The sequence below is a fragment of the Mercenaria mercenaria genome, chromosome 2 (genome assembly GCF_021730395.1).
Source record: "Mercenaria mercenaria strain notata chromosome 2, MADL_Memer_1, whole genome shotgun sequence".
NCBI lineage: Eukaryota > Metazoa > Mollusca > Bivalvia > Venerida > Veneridae > Mercenaria > Mercenaria mercenaria.
This window is the reverse complement of record NC_069362.1, coordinates 88049303-88070613: the sequence shown is the minus strand read 5'-3', so window position 1 is coordinate 88070613 and position 21311 is coordinate 88049303. Positions and strand designations below refer to the sequence as shown.

General features: G+C 35.5%; 1 protein-coding gene across 2 annotated transcripts in view; it reads right to left on the bottom strand.

The window, feature by feature from the left end:
- Positions 1–3292: 3292 nt before the first annotated feature.
- LOC123564525 (uncharacterized) overlaps positions 3293–21311 on the bottom strand; it is a 79958-nt gene continuing 61939 nt past the window's right edge. For both annotated transcript variants that reach the window (XM_045358176.2, XM_045358177.2), the window contains exon 3: positions 3293–17169. In XM_045358176.2, the coding sequence (XP_045214111.1) occupies positions 16070–17169 (1100 nt within the window). In that variant the 3' untranslated portion in view covers positions 3293–16069. The remainder of the gene's footprint in view (positions 17170–21311) is intronic.

Genomic DNA, 21311 nt, shown 5'->3' with positions numbered 1-21311 from the left:
TGCTTATCAGCTCATGACAGTGGACAAGTGTGTGAAGTTTCAATCCATTCCCATTAGTGGGTACTGAGATACCAGCTTACATATAAGAATTTAACCCAAAACTCTTAAGCTGAAAAAGGGGCATAATTTTGTAAAATGCGAAGTTGAGTTAATGACCCTTTGCACTGCATGTCATATCATGACAGTGAACAAGTATGTGAAGTTTCCGTCCTTTCACATTAGTGGATACTGAGATACCAGCTTACATACAAAAACTTAACCAAAAACTTCTATGTTGAAAAAGGGGCATAATTTTGTAAAAAAGCAAAATAAAGTTATGGGACCTGCTTTGTGCATGTCAGATCATGACAGTGAACAAGTGTGTGAAGTTTCAATCCATTCCAATTGGTGAGTACTAAGATACCAGCTTACATACAAAACCTTAACCAAACAATTCTAAGTCGAAAAAGGGGCATAATTTTGTAAAAAAAAGCAAAATAGAGTTATGGAACCTGTGCAATGTAAGTCAGTTTATCACAGTAAATAAGTGTGTGAAGTTTCAATCCATTCCCACAAGTGGTTACTGAGATACCAGCTTACATACAAAAGCTTAACCAAAAATTTCTAAGTCAAAAAAGGGGCATAATTTTGTAAAAAAGCAAAACAGAGTTATGGAACCTGTGCAATGTAAGTCAGTTAATCACAGTGAATAAGTGTGTGAAGTTTCAATCCATTCCCACAAGTGATTGCTGAGATACCAGCATACATACAAAAACTTAACCAAACGGGACGCGGACGCCGACGCCGACGCATGGGCGAGTCCAATAGCTCTACTATTCTATGAATAGTCGAGCTTAAAAGGGACCAAGCGCCCCATTTTCAACAAATTTGGGAGATGACCTTTTGGTGATCCCACAGACCAAGTTTGATGATGATCAATCAAGCAGTTCATTAGAAGTTGTTTGAAGCTTTTTTTTCTATTTTTAGCTCATGTGGTCCATAAAACTGGCCAATTACTCCTACTTGAAGAATCCTGGGAGAGAGAACTTTATAACGATGCTACCTAACAGGCTTGATGGAGATCCATCAAGCAGTTCATGAGAAGTTGTTTATATGGTTTTCTATATTAAAGTCTAGCAGACACTAAAAGATGCCAAGCACTAATTTAGAGAGGACCTTGCAAGGATGCTAAGTTTGGTGTAGTTTTGACCAGTAGTTTTCAGAAAAGATGTTTAAATAAATTGTGGACAACGGACGGTGGACGCCGGACCATCCACTTATACTAATAGCTCACCCTGAAACTTCCGTTCAGGTGAGCTAAAAATTAAGATTGCTTCTCTTCATATTTTAGAATGGTTCTAAATAATGAAACATATTGGCATCTGTGATTCTCTAAATAATGTTTTCCTAAACTCCTTTGACAGCACAAACATCTTTGCAAGCGTATTACGCCCCAATAGTCAACTCGTTTTTTGTAAAAATTTAAGAATGTTTATAACTGGAAATAGACATGGATACCCCACATAAAAGAAGTTTAACCATTAACAGGTTGTTGCAAATGCTCAAATCTGATTATTAACAGTCCATTCAGAATCAATTAGCAATTAAATTTAAACATCATGGATAGCTTGTTAAATCAAAGGCCTGAATGGCCTGAGTCGGCTAATGATTGATGTACTGACAGAATAGTCTACCAGTTTCAGTTTGTTTTTAGTTTTTTTCTTAAAATTTCATAACACAGCTCGATATTTACCCGAAATATTATATCCGGATACGATTACACTTTTCTCCAGTTTGAACAATATATTTTACAAATTGTGATGATACGAAGACATTTAGCAGCAATTGGCAGTATCTGACATTGAAGTTTACGGTTAAATTACCTCTTATTTAAATCTTTTCATTAAAAAGTTGTTTCGTTTCGCCAAACATAGACGATCTACTTTCGATTTCAAAAACTACAAGAAAATACAATTTAATGTTTCGCCGATTTGTTTATTTCTCGAAAAATAAGAATTAAAATCATTTTTAATATCAGTAGTAACTAAACAAACCAGTAACAGCTTCTTCTTCCGATAATTTATCCGTTTACTGACTGCAAAATTCAACCCACGCAAAGTTTATAGAAATCATACGATGCGTGTTTACATTCAATGTGGGAGAATTAAGGCTGATCGGCTATGTTACCTAACGCATCCAGACGATTCAGATTTTGTTTTTAAAAAAGCATTGTGTGCGTTTCTGTAATTTTATATACGTTTTTATACGCTTTGAAATTATTAGACATGCGTATTTGCATTATTTCTATACGTAATTTACGCTAATACGCATCTTATCTGGAGCCCTGCTGGAACTATTTTTTGTCTTTCGCTGGATGTTACCCAAGCTTTGTAAGCCTGCGCAATTCTTAAAATGCACATTTATGCTTAATGAGTTACATTCGAGAATTGCACAATTACAAGTCATAAATATGACAGATTACATCGTATATTGGTCATAGCAAAGGGAATTGACACAACTTAACTTCATTCATGCAGTGAACTGTTTGAAATTCGAGAAATCTAATGGAACTACATCCCTTCACATGTGATTCGGTCCATTTAGAGAATCGTTGGATAGCAAGGACTCGTCAAAAGGCTTTCAGCCTTTAGCCGACTCAAAAAATGGAACAAATTGGAAGATGCCTTGTTTTTGTTGGATTTAACGTCACGCCGACACAATTATTGATCATAAGGCGACTTTCCAGAGTTTGATGGTGGAGGAAGACCCCAGGTGCCCCTCCGTGCTACATTTCTTCAAGGGCCGGCACGTGGGTATAGAACCACTGACCTTCCATAAGCCAGCTGGATGGCCATTTATTTATTTGGGTTTTACTGCGCACCAACACAGTATAGGTTATATGGCGCCAAACACGACTACAAATTTTAGTTTCACATCTCATTTACATCGAAATAAAAACATGAGGTATGGAATCAAAATTTGCATACCTGCTGGAATCACAGAGTTACAGCAAAACCAAGTGTTAAGACCCTATTAATCGCCTCTTACGATCATGCAAAGGTAAGGCAGTGGTTCCAATTCTTTTCATACATAGATCATCCCTGAACCACATGGGGCAGCTAGATAGCCAGCTCATATGACTAGTTCAAAGCCCCCAGCAAGGCTTGAACCCACATCGGTGAGAGGCGAGTGAGTCAAAGTCGGCGAACTTAACAACACGGCCACGGAGGTCCCGTGATTAGAATATGTACTAACAAGGCAAGAGATACAATTATAACACTAAAGGCACTAGGCCAAAGAAATAAGACATATGTATCGATAATATCCATGTTTATTTTAGCAAAATATTGCAGCACATGTAATGACTAAATGTAGGATATCTATCCCTTGACAAGTACATATGAATATTGCAGAAAAACAACATTCAATCTTCCCCATGCATTACCTAAAATATATAGATATGTATCACATATGTGAAACAATTAAACTCAATCAAGTACAGACACATAAACTGAATTACTTCCACTATCACTACTATGAACATACTAATATTTTGTGCTATCAATTAAATGTTCTAAATTATATTCCAGTAACTGTGTCTCTCAGTAAATAAAATGTATTTTCCTATAAACAGTTGGTTCTTAAATATCAAGGGTGCATGACCTTTTCCGTGAGACTAAATGTGCGATATCTGATATCGTTCACAAAAACTAAACAAAATGGCCTTGTTCCAAAAACAATCCTTAAAAATTGGCAATCATTTTGTTTTATAAAATGACTTTCAATGACAGCTAAAACTCTTTTCCTGAGGGTGAAGGTCACTACTACAGAATGTTTCCTTGAATTTAAGGCCATCTTTAAATTAAATCAGGAACCATGTTTTTATCAAAGGGCATTTAAACTGAAACTAAAAATGAAGGTATTTACATGGTTGTTATGTCTATTTATTGTAAAGATCCATAGTGAAAAATACATTAAATGGTTTTCTTAAATTTATTGAAAGGAATTTTGTAGTAAGCTACTGCAAAAAGTAAATATAAGGGCTGAATGTTATTTACTGTTTGTTTAAACAGGTACAAAGTACTTAGGCATTTCTGGCAAATCATCTAAGAAATGCAAGCCATGATTTATGGATTTGCCAGGGAAAATACATTTTAACTGCACAAGAACCAATATCCAATCCTTGAGTAACACAATTAAGTAATAATGTTCATAGAACGGAACAAACAATATCTTTATTTCGTTTTTATACCCTAGTGTTAAAATGTGGTATATTACATTATTCTTACAATAACTCATAAAAATGACAATGAAATTTACTACGCATGGAAGCAAAAAGCTGGAAGCCAAAAATGGTATCTGATCAATACAAGATGTAAACTACAAAACCTATGTTTCTACAAATCTAGATTCATCACATTCAAAGATTTTATATAAAGTGAAAATGATTGTCATAAATATATGAAGCATCTGCTTCTCATATATCTGTTTCAGTTTTATAAAAATACAATGCATCTGACAGAATTCATTCATTAAATATTTATCAATAATTGCTTTGCTTTCATTTTAATATAAAAGCAGATCCCCACAGATGGATGACATCTCTAAATACTTTGCTTTGTAATGAGCTAAATCAAACATGATAAAGATATCATTGTTATTTCATCTAATGACATTAACATTGAGGTGTTAGTCATTTCAAACCTATCTTTAAACAGAACTTATCTTTTAAAGAGAACATGCTGGGAAAACATTACGTTTCCTTCTCCATCAACCACCAGACATAGTTCTTTGTAATGCTTTGCTAAGATTATAGGCATATATCTATGAAAACAATAAACTGTCAACAGTTACTGATTGGAAACCATTTTCTGGCTGAGGATCTGACCATTAAACCTCTGACCCTGAAAGTGACAGGGTAAATTTATACTGGCCCTAAAAGTGACAGGATAATTTTGCTGACCCTAAAAGTAAAAAGATTATTTCATCAGCCCTAAAAGTGACAGGATAATTTCAATGGTTCTGAAATGACAAGGTACTTTCACTGACACTAAGTGTGACGGGGTAATTTCACTGATGCTAAAAGTGACAGGGTTATTTCCCTGATGTTAAAAGTGACAGGGTAATTTCACTGACCCCTAAACTGAAACAGTAATTTCACTGACTCTAAAAGTGACAGGGTAATTTCACTGACCCTTGAAGTGACAGGGTAATTTCACTGACCTTTAAAGTGACAGGGTAATTTCACTGACCCTTACAGTAAAAGGGTAATTTCAATGACTTAAAAACGACAAGGTTATTTCACTGACCCTTAAAGTAACATGGTAATTTCACTGACCTTTAAAGTGACAGGCTAATTTCACCGACACTTAAAGTGACAGTGTAATTTCACCAACCCTAAAAGTGACAGGATAATTTCTCTGACCATGAAGTAACAGGAAAATTTCACTAACCCTAAAAGGGACAAGTAAATTTCACTAACCCTTAAAGTGACGGTAATTTTACTTACCCTAAATGTGAAAGATTAAATTCACTGACCCCAAGAAGTGACAGGGTAATTTAAATGAGACCAAAAATACCAGTCTATAAACAATGAAGTCTGGGCCCCACAAATTTCCAAAATCAAAATAATTATCATTCTACAAACCACCCAACAAACTGGCATATTTAAGGTCTGTTTGTATATGCTCCTTAAATCAGGATGTGCATCATACTAAAACATTAGTACGTAAGTATAATGACTTTTTCAAATTTATTTGACTGAAATGACATATACATGAATTCTAAGAAAAACATTTGTACGGCCTTATCTATGGCTAAATGTATATGGGATATATAAATCAAAAGGCACATTAATGATTCTGAAGTACCACTGTAAATTACCTCGATGTTAATATTGAAACAAGCCTTTAAATCACTAAAATGCCCTGCTGAGCTGTAATTTAACTTGAAAATGTTTATATTATTCAAATAATGATCTGATTTGCAGAATTTCTAAGAGAAGACATTAATAACAATTCTAAAATTTACATAAATAGTAGCTCAGTAGTTAGATACAAACATTTAAAGAAAGAAAATGCATTACATTATAGATGGAACATTTCTGCTTAACTTTGTAATAAATACTACTTATCAATACTACAATGTTTTGTGAGGGTAATTGTAGTTTTGACCCTTCACACTATATATTGGTATGAGAAAAAGGCATAAACAAATGCATGATGTGATTGATGGCACAGTATTACAATGAAAAACATGAAAACATGATGTGAAGACAGATGATATCAATATCACACTTTTTGTATTGTGTTTCAACATTTTTGCACTGTGTTACAGCAATATTGCCCCCTTGACTTGATGGGGAAGGTTTGATACTAACATTGAACTATTGTACCTTCTTAATATCAACCTCAGTTCAACAGGGCTATGGCACATTAACACAGTGGCAAAATATGGTGCAGAAGTGTGATATTAACATCACATTATAATTGTACTTTTATAAATTCAACCTTAGGCCAAAAAGACAATAATGCGATGATAATACAATGTGGAAGTCATCCTTTCCAATCTCAGTGCAAAGGGGTAAAACAATGATGGCCCTTAATGGAACACCATAATGATTCAATGTTAAAACATGAAACCAATATATTTTAGCATCTCCATGCTTTATAAAGAATCACTGTTGATAAAGAGTTTTCATATTTATCTTTATTATTTTGTAGTCAAGTTTCAGCACAATTTCTGCTTAATCTGCGAAACAAATTCAACAGAAAACCTAAGAATTTTATCGATGAATTTTGAATTCTTATGAAGAATATTGATAAAATGAAGTCAATGATGAAAAAAGATGAAACTCAGCACTAAATGATCGACTATAAACTCTTACAGCACTCAGAAAAAAGCACAGTCTTCAGCACAAACTGACAAAAACCTTCATAACAAAGTCTAGCACCATACAATTATCATTCAACAAACAAATACAGATATCATCCAATTTTCTGAGACAGGTTTACCACTGTATCAGAGGCGGGTGCCGTCTGGTACAGTGCATACAACACACTAGCTGGTGGTATGGTGTAAAAACAATAAACTGACTGGTGTGACAGTGTGAAACCAATACATTTACCAGTGGTACAGTATAAAAGTAAAACACTAGACTGTAGTGCAGTGTAAAAGCAATACACAAACCGGTGGGGCAGTGTAAAAGCAATACACTAACCGGTGGAGCAGTGTAAAAGCAATACATTAACTGGTGGTGCAGTGTAAGGCCATACACTAACCTGCATAGCAGTGTAAAGGTCGAGCAATACACTAGCCAGCTGTGCATTGTAAAAGAAAAACATTAGACCATGGTGTAGTGCAAAAGCAATACACTAACAGCTGGTGCCGTGTAAACGCAATACACCAGTGGTACATTTACAGAAAATTTAACTGCTTAACAATTCTAAAAGATTTGATCTTTGTCTTAAAATTTTTCTAAAACATTACCACATAAAACAATTACACTATTAGCATCCTAATAACTTCTTTTTTTCTTGTAAGTCAACAAATTTTATTTCCCTAGAACCTGAACAGAGATACACATGATGCTATCTGTCTAAATCAGATACACTTATCATTACACAAGATCAGTATTTTTGTCTACAAAAAAAATCATATAAAAATAACATGCTTCCTGACTTAGAGCAAAATATCAAACCTCATAAATCGTTATCATTTTTTAAGAGTAAGAAATCATGTATAGGTAAACTACTTCTATATATTTCAAATATTTACTGAATAACTACTGCAGTATACAGCTTTAAACTATATAGGTATTCCTTTGAATCTAGAAATCAATGAATCACATTGCATTTGTATCAAATTATAACTACTTCCAACTAAAAGCTAAATTTTGAAAAGTTTGAAAATCTTGAGGCCTGACCAAAAATTTAATGTTTGGTTTACTCAGAAAAACAAAGACAGGTATCTGCAAACTCATGTTTAGGAGTTTAAAAATGAATCATAAGTGCTCTTGTAAGTAAACTGAAAGTTTGTATCGGAAACAGTCTAAACTTAAATCAGAAGAATTGTAGTTAGAGAAAATCTGAAATTACAGTAGTTTTGGAATTAGCTGTCAGTTTTAAAGTACCCACAATTAGATTATCATACCTGACTTGACTTTTATTCCTGATATCACAAGTAAACTTATTAAATACTCATCTATTTGTTTAAATTAGGAAACTTAATAGACAGTAATGTTAACTTTATGGTCTTTACACTAATACAATGTTAGCTAACAGCATTGTAACACACTGTGAAGAAGAGAAAAAAAAGAGTTCACAAATTGCCAAGTTTTAATTTAGCCTACCTAAGCATTATGAATACAGGGGAAACATGCAGGTAAAAGATATAAAATTCTTTTATGATTTCTTGGGTATGTCTAATGACTGAAAATGTGTATTATACAGTGTATTTGATTTAACTGTAGAATGCTTAGAAAGTGAAACTGTAGCAAACCAAATCCATCAACATTTAAAAGTCAGAAACTTTTTAAGTGCAGAATTTCCTTTTTTTCTCTTTCACTGTTAAATTAGCATAGACTGGAATGAAACGTTGCATTAATATGCATTCTTCAGAAAATTCAACAAAATTAATTTTGATCAGTATGAATATGTAAAAAGCCAAGATAAGATAAGTGGAACATCTGCTGTTTTCAAGTCTGGGTTTCTGACTTAAATCAATCGGTGATGAATATGGATCTAGGCTGGCTAACAATTCTATGTATATTTCAGTTTTATCAAAACCAGTCTATTCTTTCCAATCATTTCTCTCTTTCAGTCCTACATCATATAAAGCACAAATTCGGTCTTATAATATAGCGATAGGTGATAAAAATCCTAGAACAATGAACTGTGATGAAAGGCGCTACATATGTTATTTACCTCCTTGTTAAACATGAATTTTTAATGTGATAATGTCAAAGTTTCCCACTGAGAAAGACAATGTATTTTTCTAATGAACACTGTCTGTCAGCATTAATAAATGAATGTGATAGTACAGTTACAGCATATCACTTTATTCACACAAATGCAGGACTAAATTTAATGAATGAATTTCATTAAACACAGATAAAATTAACTGAACACCACTGACCATTGAATATAAACCCAAACTGGTACAAAATAATTCCTTTCAAGGTTATTAAACCCAAGACACTTTTATAATCCAATTTAACCTTTGATATCTTTAATATCTTTAATAAATATATATTCAAGTTGGCAAATTCTAGGTTATTCAACCCATGACATTTTTATAATCCAATTCAACCCCTGATACTTTTATAGTTAATTACACAAAATCTTTTTAATATTATTAAGTCTCTTCAAACGTACCACAAGTCTTATAGACCTGCCAACCGGGTTCGTCAGTAATCATGGGGTGCTTACATATAGGTATGGGATACTTGAACAATATAATTTCCCCAGTCTTAAAAAAAAATCTACACAAAACAGGAGCTGTTTGTAAAATACAAATGCTCCCCATGTTGACTGGTTATGTAATTTTCAGTCTTAAGTATGCTGTGGCCTTCATCTTTGACCAAACTGATCCAAGAAACAATAGGGATCAACTAGATGCCCATGGGCAACATGTCTAGCCTACCCTTTGACCCCTGTGACTTTGACCTTTGAGATCTGTCTCATTGCGTTAAACATTCATGCCAAATATAAACAAGATTCCTCAATGCATGACAAAGTTATGGGCCGGACAAGAACTGACATGACCTTTGACCTCCAGCTGTGGCCCTGACCTTTGAGATAGGAACCTGGGGTTTGCGCAGGACACTCTGTCTCACTGGGGTTAACATTCAGGCCAAATACAAACAAGAGTTCTAAATGCATGTCAAAGTTATGGGCCGGAAAAGATCTGAAATGACCTTTGAGCTCCACCTGTGACCTTGACCTTTGAGTTAGGAACCTGGGGTTTGCATATGACACTCCACCTCACTGAGGTTAAAATTCATGCCAAATATAAACAAGATTGCTCCATGCATGTCAAAGTTATAGTCTGTACAACTAAATCCAGACAGATGGACACACGCACATACACCGAACCGCCATTTGGACAACTATGTCTTCGCATCCGCAAGCCGGATCGACAAAAATAGGCTCCATTCCCAGACCACAGACAATCACCTGATGCAATTGGACAGATGTAGATAAAAGCTTTGATAAGAAGCCAAACAGTCTACAGGGAGAACCACCAAGAGATGAACAAGACAAGTTATCCCCTCTTCTCAGATGGAGGGCTTTGTAACAGAATTTGGGTCTGAATCATGTGAGCTAAACAATGTATGAATGATTATTACATTTTTGGCATTCTTGTAAGCATGGGCAGGTACCTGGATAAAATTAAAACCCCTGGCCTTCTGTATGCCAATTAAATCTATTTCGTTGAAACAGGTGGCAATATATCGATGACAGAATGACAAACTTAAAAACTTTTCTTGAAAAGCAAACAGTTACTTTCTCAACTTGATACAGACAAATTTTGAATGGTGACCAATAAAACATGATCACTTTTTAAGATACACATTTTATGCTAAATTGTTAGTATATAGGAGCATCCTAAAACAAGAGCTGTCCTGTATTACTTTGATTTCGATAAGTGCACTAAATGGCAATATATGAGCCAATTTCAAAGTCCAAAAAGGGCCATAATTCAGATTCAAAATAGTTATGTACTCTTGCCTACAGATGGAAATCATAATGATAAACAAGTGTTCAAAGTTTAAAAGCCATATGTCAAATAGTTTTGACAAAATATGGACTTGTATGAAAACAGAGCCAATTTCAAAGTCCAAAAAGGGCCATAATTCAGCCAAAATAGATGACAGAGTTGTGTTCTCTTTCCTACAGATAGAGACTATTATACTAAACAAGTAATAAAAGTTTCAAAGCCATATGTCAAACACTTTACAAAAAATATGAACTGGTACGAAAAACTTAACCAAGATTTCTAAGTCAAAAGGGGCCATAATTCAGCCAAAATCCTTGATGAAGTTATGTGCTCTTGCCTATAACTGAACATGGTGATGGTAAACAGGTGTTGAAAGTTTCAAAGCTTTATCTCAAAAGACTTTGTCAAAATATGAACTGGTACGAAACATTAACCCAGATTTCTAAGTCAAAAAGGGCCATAATTCAGCCAAAATCCTTGATGGAGTTATGTGCTCTTGCCTATAACTGGATATGGTGATGGTAAACAAGTGTTGAAAGTTTCAAAGCTTTATCTCAAAAGACTGTCAAAATATGAACTGGTACGAAACATTAACCCAGATTTCTAAGTCAAAAAGGGCCATAATTCAGCCAAAATCCTTGATGGAGTTATGTGCTCTTGCCTATAACTGGATATGGTGATGGTAAACAAGTGTTGAAAGTTTCAAAGCTTTATCTCAAAAGACTGTCTAAATATGAACTGGTACGAAAAACTTAACCATGATTTCTAAGTCAAAAGGGGCCATAATTCAGCCAAAATCCTTGATGGAGTTATGTGCTCTTGCCTATAACTGGCCATGATGATGGTAAACAAGTGTTGAAAGTTTCAAAGCTTTATCTCAAAAGACTTTGTCAAAATGTGGACTGGTACGAAAAAACTTAACCCAAGGTGTGACGCCGACGCCGTGGTGAGTAGGATAGCTCTACTTATTCTTCGAATAGTTGAGCTAAAAATCACTTCAGCTTTAAGCAAGGTACAACTGAAAATATATATTACATCTAGTAGTTAAGTGAATTATGTAGTTACAACAACAATAACAAATATATAAACATGTTTACAACAACAACTTACCACTGTTATAACAGACGGTATGACTAGAAAACAACTAATGTATGTAGCCAGCTACATGTATGACATCTAAGATACAATATGTGCTATAACATTCTTAACAATGCAAAATATTTAACAATTTATAAACCATATCTCCTCAAAAATAGTGGAGCACAACCTCAACATTACTGGTACAGATGCTGCAGGAAATCCCCAATCTGAGCTCATTCATTTAGCAAATCAAATCTGATCAAATATTATTCATTGTAGGAATAATACTGTGATAAATCACACATTGTTTGTTTGTTTGTTTGTTCTGGGTTTAATGCCATTTTTCAACAGTATTTCAGTTATGGTGGGCATTTAAAAACATAACCAGGGTTCCTGGATTCTGTACCGGCACAAACCTGTTCTCTGCAAGTAACTGCCAACTTCCCCACATGAATCAGAGGTGGAGGATGAATGATATCAGACACAATGTCTTTTATCAAATGGTCAGGGAGAACATACGCCCCACCTGGGGATCGAACTCACGACCCAGCCATCCATAGATCTGCACTCTCCCTAATGAGCTAAGCGAGTGGGCTTAACATTATAAACTGGTTTATGGAAAAGATGTTACTACGCTTTAGCTAACTTCAGAATAGAATGTTGATATCCATGTCTATTAAAATGTACATAGTTTTTATGATGAAAACATATGACCCCTCCATTTCATAATTTCAAACATATTAAAATCTCATATTTTTATCACCTATTAAAACATTGGCTATACACCATAAAAATTACAATAACTGCCTTAGCCTTTATTAGTCAAGATTGTGGTAAGCAATTATCAGAGGCACAGATTTTGCCACCTTTACAAATGATCAGCTAGTATTTATATCAAAACTGGAGTAACTGGGGAACATGAAAACCATCTAAAAGAACAACTGTAGAGGGAGAGGTATTGACATTCTGTGTCAGTTATGTGGAGTAAGACAGGAAAAAAACAACAGTTTATTCAAATTCATCTAACAAATTGTTGTCTACAGAACAAGTAGGTTTAACTTCAAATCATAGGCTGGTATATGAAAAAGGGTCACAATATTATGAATATAGCTGGCTGACTTTAGAAAAAAAATAATTTCACATCCGTTTTTTCCATTAAAATCCAAGATGGGAAGTTATTACAGTGAGTGTTAATTACTTGGAATATTTACAGAAATCTAGTATAATTTCAATTTCTAAAGAATGGTAAATACTAAAACTACATAGCTCTTGTCAGACTATATCGTAGACTTTCTTATACGGAATATACAGTAATAAGTAATCAACTGTACTGCTTTATTGGAAACTTGCAAAACTATCATACAATATTTGAGAATAAAGAAGCTTACATGGTTTGTTTTGATATATGTCTTTTGATTGATCAATAGCAAAATTTAATTTAATGATGCAGTAAAACAAGGCTTAACCCTTATCACCCTGGACACAATTGATTCTGCCTTTGTGACCAGTGTAGATCATGATCAGCCTGCAAATCCATGCAGTCTGATCATGATCTGCACTGTTCACCATTCAGTCAGTATATTTTTGTAAAGCACCCCTTTTAACAGTTAATGGTAATGTCCAAATTGAAAGATGGACAAGTTCGTTATAGAAATTAAGCAGGATAAGGGTTAATTATCACTAATTTATATGATTACCTCAATATTTCCTAAATTATACCCACATCATCTTCTACTGTCCTGTCAGCAATATCATATATCATGGTACCCTTTAACAAGAGACTGTCACATTAATTAAAACCACCCAACTGTGTTAGCATACTGGTGTACACCATTCAGTATATAAAATATGTAACAGTACGCTTGTCTCTGAACTGTCAAAACTTTTGTCATCTGCAAGTAGTTTTAGTACTGACTGGCATCTTTCAATAAGTGTGCTATTATAAGACTTAAGAAATAATTTTTTCTGTCAGTTACTTTAGTCTAGCAAATTTTTGTTGAACTACAGACTTGTCAGTAGCATAAACTATGGAGCAGACATGAAATTCAAACTCATAAGTATCACATTTCCTACTAATATTTTTCTGTTTTCAAACAATGTATAGGACTAGATTTATTACTGGTAGACACAAATATTAAAAAGAATGTTAACTTTTATGGACTATATACAATTAATGATCCTTATACATAAAATAATCAAATTTTGTTTTGGAAACAATTTTGGTAAGGCAAACAAAAATTTGAAAATTCAGCCAAGGCTTTTGCAAAAAAATGTAAAAACAAGATATTTGTAAAACAAATATGCCACTAATGATGGATTGTCAAAGGTCTACAGGCAACCATCCTATGAAGACTGACAGGTAAAGAGTTCTTCGAATATTGAGCAGAAACTGTTATCTTTCTAAAGGTCCCTTCAACCTTGATTTCTGACCTACTGATCCAGAAAACAGTAGTAGTAATCTACTGACAACAAGCAATCACCCTATAGTAGTTGGATGAATATAGGCCGAAGCATTTTTTAATTGTTGTGCAGACCCTGTTTTTCAGTCCCATGTTCACTGTGACCTTCACCTTTGACCTACCAACCCCTAAGTAAAATGGATAATCTACCGACCACAGGAAATCATCCTATGAAGTTTAAGTACTGTAGGCCACAGTCTTCTTTAGTAAGTGAGCAGAAACCATTCTCAATTTCAAGGTCACTGTTTCCTTGACCTTTGACCTACTGACCCTCCCTGAACATTAGAATTCATTTACTGAACATAGGCAACCATTCTATGAACTTTGAAAACTATAGACAAGAGTTTTCTGCTGTTATTGAGCAGAAACTGTTTTCAGTCTCAAGGCCACCGTGACCTTGACATTTAACCTACTTACCCACACTAGGACTGCAGACCAAACTGTTCTTTAGTTAATGAGCAGACACTATTTTAGGTCTAAAGGTCACTGTTAACTTGATCTATAACCTACCAACCCCAAAAACTAAAGTGGTCATCTACTGACCACAGACAATCATCCTGTGAAGTCTGATCAATTAGAGGTCAAGCATTCACTAGTTACTGATTGGAAACCAAATAGGCTACCAATGGAAAGACAAATCAACACAGCAAAACAATACACCCTCTCTTTTTTCTAAAGGGATGCAAAATATATATGTTGAATATCCTTAACAAGAAAATAACAAAGAAGTAATTTTGATAGATCCAGCCATTTTTATGATGCATGTAATTTGACTGTAACTATTTACTTTAACTATAAAGTTAAAGCTAAATAAAAACAAGAGCACCGCCTTGCGGGTGCTGACGCTCATCTGATTTTTTTTGTGTAATAGAAATATCGTCCTACCCATGATTTTCTAAGTCTAAAAAGGGCCATCATTCTTGCAAAAAGCAGGATAGAGTTATGTTTCTTGATGTACAGTGTCCACTTATGATGGTGAAAAACTGTTGCAAGTTTTAAAGCAACAGCTTTGATAGTTTATGAGAAAAGTTGAAAAATCAGATGAGCTAAAAATGATATTATCTAATTTTTGTAACATAAACCCTTAAATGCCAATACTATCTTTTCTCACAAACCTTGAAAATAAATGCGTTCGCTTCATTATAATTTCTTTTCGGATAATATCATACAGTATTCAAATATTGCCTATTAATGTATATGCATTTTACAACAATGAAGTTTATCATTTTATAACATAGGAATTCCAAGTGTGTTTCAAATACAACATCATAGAGCTGAGCGTGTCTAAGCTGACATCTGTATCAAGCAGCCACTTGCCTTTGGCAGCCAGTCAACTATCTTCCCATCTATTTTCAAATTATCTTAGGAAGCAACCTGCCTTAAACAGCTAGGCTGTGTCACACCCTTGGCTGGCTGCTTATATAGGTTGACTGTACTAAAATTCATTAACAGTAATAAAAACATAACAAAGGATGCATTATCATTTAATGCAAACAGCAGTGAAAAAACTGGGTCATCTTGTTTGTTTAGTCTGACAAGTAAAAGCTCATTAACAATATAATTCAAAAACATATTCAGTTTGGAAAAATAATTTTGTCCACTTAACAGCATGGATTTCATACCAGCACCAGTTGAGCATCTATAACTAACAAATCCTCCACATAGGTGGAAAATAATTGACTTGATGTAAATGTCTTCAGTCAACTTAAGGAGGAGCAAGCCTTGCCCAATGGATACAATGTTTTGACAATCGGAGGCTCTTCCCATCAAGCTAGCCTTACTGGCTAAATACAAGTACCATCTACTATTCATTCTTTAAATTATGAACTGGGCTATTCATATTCAGGGTGGAACTTCAGGAACTGTATCATCCTGTTGGGAAGTGGAAGCTGATGGAGCATTTCTGGCGGAAACTGTTGCAGGATTCGAACTCGACATCTGCTCTGCAAACTCATCGTGTTTGGCAGTTTATAAATCTGTACATGATCCAATGTATCTTCCATATCATTTAAAACAATCGCCATACGACTTCCACAGTGTGAGAATGTTGGCATGTAGTTGACTGGACACAGATGAAGACTGCAAGTGTACCGATGATACTGAATACAGTGTATTGTATCCGTGGTATCAGCGTTGAACACATAAATACTCACGTCTATCGGATTTGTCCTCCTTGACTTACGTTCACGACAATGACACCCACCTGTAACCATTACTGCAAAGATGAGAAACCCATCCTTTGAGTACAGAATGTCCTTTAATTCAGGATTTTGACTAGGTCTCATATCATCAAGTCTGGGGTTTGAGGCTATTACCTCCCAGGTTTTAACTCGTACAATACTAAGGCTATTATCACTTCCCTGTTGGAAGCTAGTCGCCGCAAGCCGGGTCCAATTGAACCTTGGGTCAAAGGCAAACGCTGTATCGAGATATGGCAGTGTATACTCACTAAGCATTGTCTTGCTCTTGAGATCATATAACCGTAAGATAAACACATTGGTGGCTCCAGCTTGTAGCTGGGGAACTTTGATAAGGCAAACAGAACAATCAGGACTTATCTTGCCCCGCAGAACTTCATTGTTAAAACTGGCAAACTGGTTTCCGAACACACCGAGAAACTTGTCTTGAGACAGATCAACTATTCCAAACTGGGTGGTCATATTGCGAATTAAATGAAGAATCACGGTGTTTCCTTGGAAACATAAAACACTTTTCACTTGAAAGTTCTGAATACATGACATCTGAGCTGGAACAACCTTGTACTCGAAATGCTCAGCCATTTTTGTGAATTTTCGCCGCCGCCGAAAACGGAATATTCTAGAAGGCTTGGGTATGTTAATGATGCTTTGCCTACTTGTACAGAATGCTGGGCTACAGTCTTTGAACACAACATTGTTACAGCACATCACTGTTTCACTGAATCCAGCTGCCTCTGAAATACATGTAAATACCATGTAAGTTCTGTGCAAAAAAAAAAAAAGAACTTATTTAACATGTAACTAACTACATAAATTAAGACCACTTACAAATGTCAGTAGCATCTGATACATGTGATATTAACGTTTCTGATTTCCCCTTGGTCTTCCGATGCAGCAGCTGCTACTGATGTTTGTGAGTGGTCTTAATTTACGTATTTAGTTATACTTGTTAGTAATGGCTAGTAAATATGACCCATGCTCAGCAGGCAACCATATTTTAGTTGATGTTTTCATACTGTTTTGTTGTGCCATATTTTTAACTACCTGGGGCTCTCGTTTCCTGATAGATACTTAACGGGCTAGAGACTTGCGGTTGGTCTCATTCTGTAACTAAATGCATACATGAACTAGAGCTGCCTTTGAGAAAAGCTCATGTCTCCCACAACTGCCTAATCATCTGAATAGTTACTTATCTGTGTCAACCATGCACCAATGTCTTAAGAGTGTGGATACTGGCACCTGTGTACAGAGTGATTTTCAGTAATTCAAGGGCCATAATTCTGAAGTGCCTGGGTCGATTTGGCTAGTTATTGAACTTGGCTGAGGACTTATTGGCGAACACATTTTGTTCAAGTCTGGTGAAGATCAGATGAGAAATGTTCGACTTGGAGTGCGGACAAGATCTGTGACAGACAGACAACACACACGGACACACACACAGACAGGAGTAAATCAATATGTCTCCTGACATAAATAGTGGTAGATACTTCGTGTAATTGTCTGGCAAATTTGTTTCACCACTGAATGGGAAGTGAACCCATTGCTCGTAGGCTTGAACCTCTGGTTTATAGTGTTTATCATTTGAAAGGGGCTCATATTTTCACTATATATTTTTGATTTTGGATTTAGGATGAAAACAGGGGGTTTTATCTGTCTGGTCATGTTTTTTTCATTCCAGGTCCAATACTCATGCCTGTGGTAATGTGTATGTGTGTCTAGAGGAAATGTACTAAAAGGCAGTCAATTAGAGGCCCTGTACTTGAACATCAGCTATTTGTATCTGCTTGACTAAGGACCTTTGATTGAACATTAGTCAAAACTGGTGGGCACATGTCTGATTTTGTTTTGTTTTGGGTTTAACGCCGTTTTTCAACAGTATTTCAGTCATGTAACGGCGGGCAGTTAACCTAACCAGTGTTCCTGGGTTCTGTACCAGTACAAACCTGTTCTCCGCAAGTAACTGCCAACTTCCCCACATGAATTATCAGAGGTGGAGGACTAATGATTTCAGACACAATGTCGTTTATCAAATAGTCACGGAGAACATACGCCCCGCCCGGGCACATGTCTGAATACCAGTGTATCTGAAGTGGCCGTATGACTGGAGGACCTGTAAATGAATACCAGTCAAGTGTTTCTGTGCGATGGAAGGACCTGTAATTGAATACCAGTCAAGTGTATCTGTATGACTGGAGGACCTGTAACTGAATACCAGTCAAGTGTTTCTGTGTGACTGGACCTGTAATTGAATACCAGTCAAGTGTATCTGTATGACTGGAGGACCTTTAACTGAATACCAGTCAAGTATATCTGTGTGACTGGAGGACATGTAACTGAATACCAGTGAAGTGTTTCTGGAGGACCTTTAACTGAATACAAGTCAAGTGTATCTGTGTGACTGGAGGACCTTTAACTGAATACAAGTCAAGTGTATCTGTGTGACTGGAGGACCTGTAACTGAATACAAGTCAAGTGTATCTGTGTGACTGGAGGACCTCTAACTGAATACCAGTCAAGTGTATCTGTGTGACTGGAGGACCTGTAACTGAATACCAGTGAGTCATGTGTTTCTGTGTGACTGGAGGACATGTAACTGAATACAAGTCAAGTGTATCTGTGTGACTGGAGGACCTTTAACTGAATACAAATCAAGTGTATCTGTGACTGGAGGACCTGTAATTGAATACCAGTCAAGTGTATCTGTGTGACTGGAGGACCTGTAACTGAATACCAGTGAGTCAAGTGTTTCTGTGTGACTGGACCTGTAACAGAATATCAGTCAAGTGTATCTGTGTGACTGGAGGACCTGTAATTGAATATAAGTCAACTGTATCTGTGTGACTGGAGAACCTGTAACTGAATATAAGTCAACTGTATCTGTGTGACTGGAGAACCTGTTATTGAATACAGGTCAAGTGCGTCTGTGTGACTTGTGACCTTTATATATTGGAATACTAGTCAAGTGTATCTATGTAAAATTCACATTCCATAGTAATTTTCAAGATCTCAGCAGGTATATAGGCATTTTTGATTATAGTAGAATCACTGGTATAGACAGGTAATTATTTATTTTCATAATGCTGATAATATCTTACAAGCTGAATTGCAGGTATAAATAAAACTTTACATGCCCCACAGCATGCATCTATAGAATATTATCTTCATATCAAATGTACTAGTCAATTATCAGTCAATAGTTGGGATTGTCTTGATTATTGTACTTTAGTTTATATTTTAAGATCTCGCCATTGTTTTGGGTTTAAATTTACTTAATCAGTATAAGATGTGGGTTGGTGGAGGGGACAGACAGACTTTTTAATATTACATACTGTATGACTGACTAGCAGGACATACACTTCTTATACAGAACAAGAGGACCTTGAAGGCCCTGTATCGCTCACCTGACTTACTGACCTAAAGATCATTAAGATCAACATTCTGACCAAGTTTCATTAAGATATGGTCATAAATGTAGCCTCTAAAGTGTTAGCTAACTTTTCCTTTGATCTGAGATGGTGACCTAGTTTTTGCCTCCACATGACCCAGATTCAAATCTGAACTAAAGATCATCAAGATTAACATTCTGATTAAGTTTCATGAAGATACAGTCATAAATGTGGCCTCTAGAGTGTTAACAAGCTTTTCCTTTGATTTGTCCTAGTGACCTAGTTTTTAAACCCACCTGACCCAGATTTAATATAGATCATCAAGATTAACATTCTGACCAAGTTTCATTAAGATACGGTCATAAATGTGGCCACTACAGTGTTAACAAGCTTTCCCTTTGATTTGACCTGGTGACCTAGTTTTTGACCCCAGATGACCCAATATTAAACTCTTCCAAGATTTTATTGAGGGTAACATTCTGACCAAGTTTCATTAAGATTGGGTCAAAATTGTGACCTCTAGAATGTTAACAAGCTTTTCCTTTGATTTAACCTGGTGACCTAGTTTTTGACCCCACCTGACCCAGATTTGAACTTGACCTATAGATCATCAAGATTAACATTCTGACCAAGTTTCATTAAGATATGATCATAAATGTGGCCTCTAGAGTGTTAATTTTCCTTTGATTTGACCTAGTGACCTAGTTTTTGACCCTACATGACCCAGATTCAAACTGGACATTGAGGTCATCAAGATTAACATTCTGACCAAGTTTCATGAAGATACAGTCATAAATATAACCACTACAGTGTTAACAAGCTTTTCGTTTGATTTGACCTGGTGACCAAGTTTTTGATCCCAGATGACCTAATATCAAATTCATCCAAGATTTTATTGAGGATAACATTCTGTCCTAGTTTCATTAAGATTGGGCCAAAATTGTGACCTCTAGAGTGTTAACAAGCTTTTCCTTTGATTTGACCTGGTGACCTAGTTTTTGACCCCATATGACCCAATATCAAACACGTCCAAGATTTTATTGAGGGTAACATTCTGACCAAGCTTCATTAAGATTGGGCCAAAATTGTGACCTCTAGAGTGTTAACAAGCTTTTCATTTGATATGACCTGGTGACCTAGTTTTTGACCCCAGATGACCCAATACCAAACTCGTCCAAGATTTTATTGAGGGTAACATTCTGACCAAGTTTCATTAAGATTGGGCCTAAATTGTGACCTCTAGAGTGTTAACAAGCTTTTCCTTTGATTTGACCTGGTGACCTAGTTTTTGACCCCAGATGACCCAATATCGAACTCGTCTAAGATTTTATTGAGGGTAACCTTCTGACCAAGCTTCATTAAGATTGGGCCAAAATTGTGACCTCTAGAGTGTTAACAAGCTTTTCATTTGATATGACCTGGTGACCCAGTTTTTGACCCCAGATGACCCAATATTGAACTCGTCCAAGATTTTATTGAGGGTAACATTC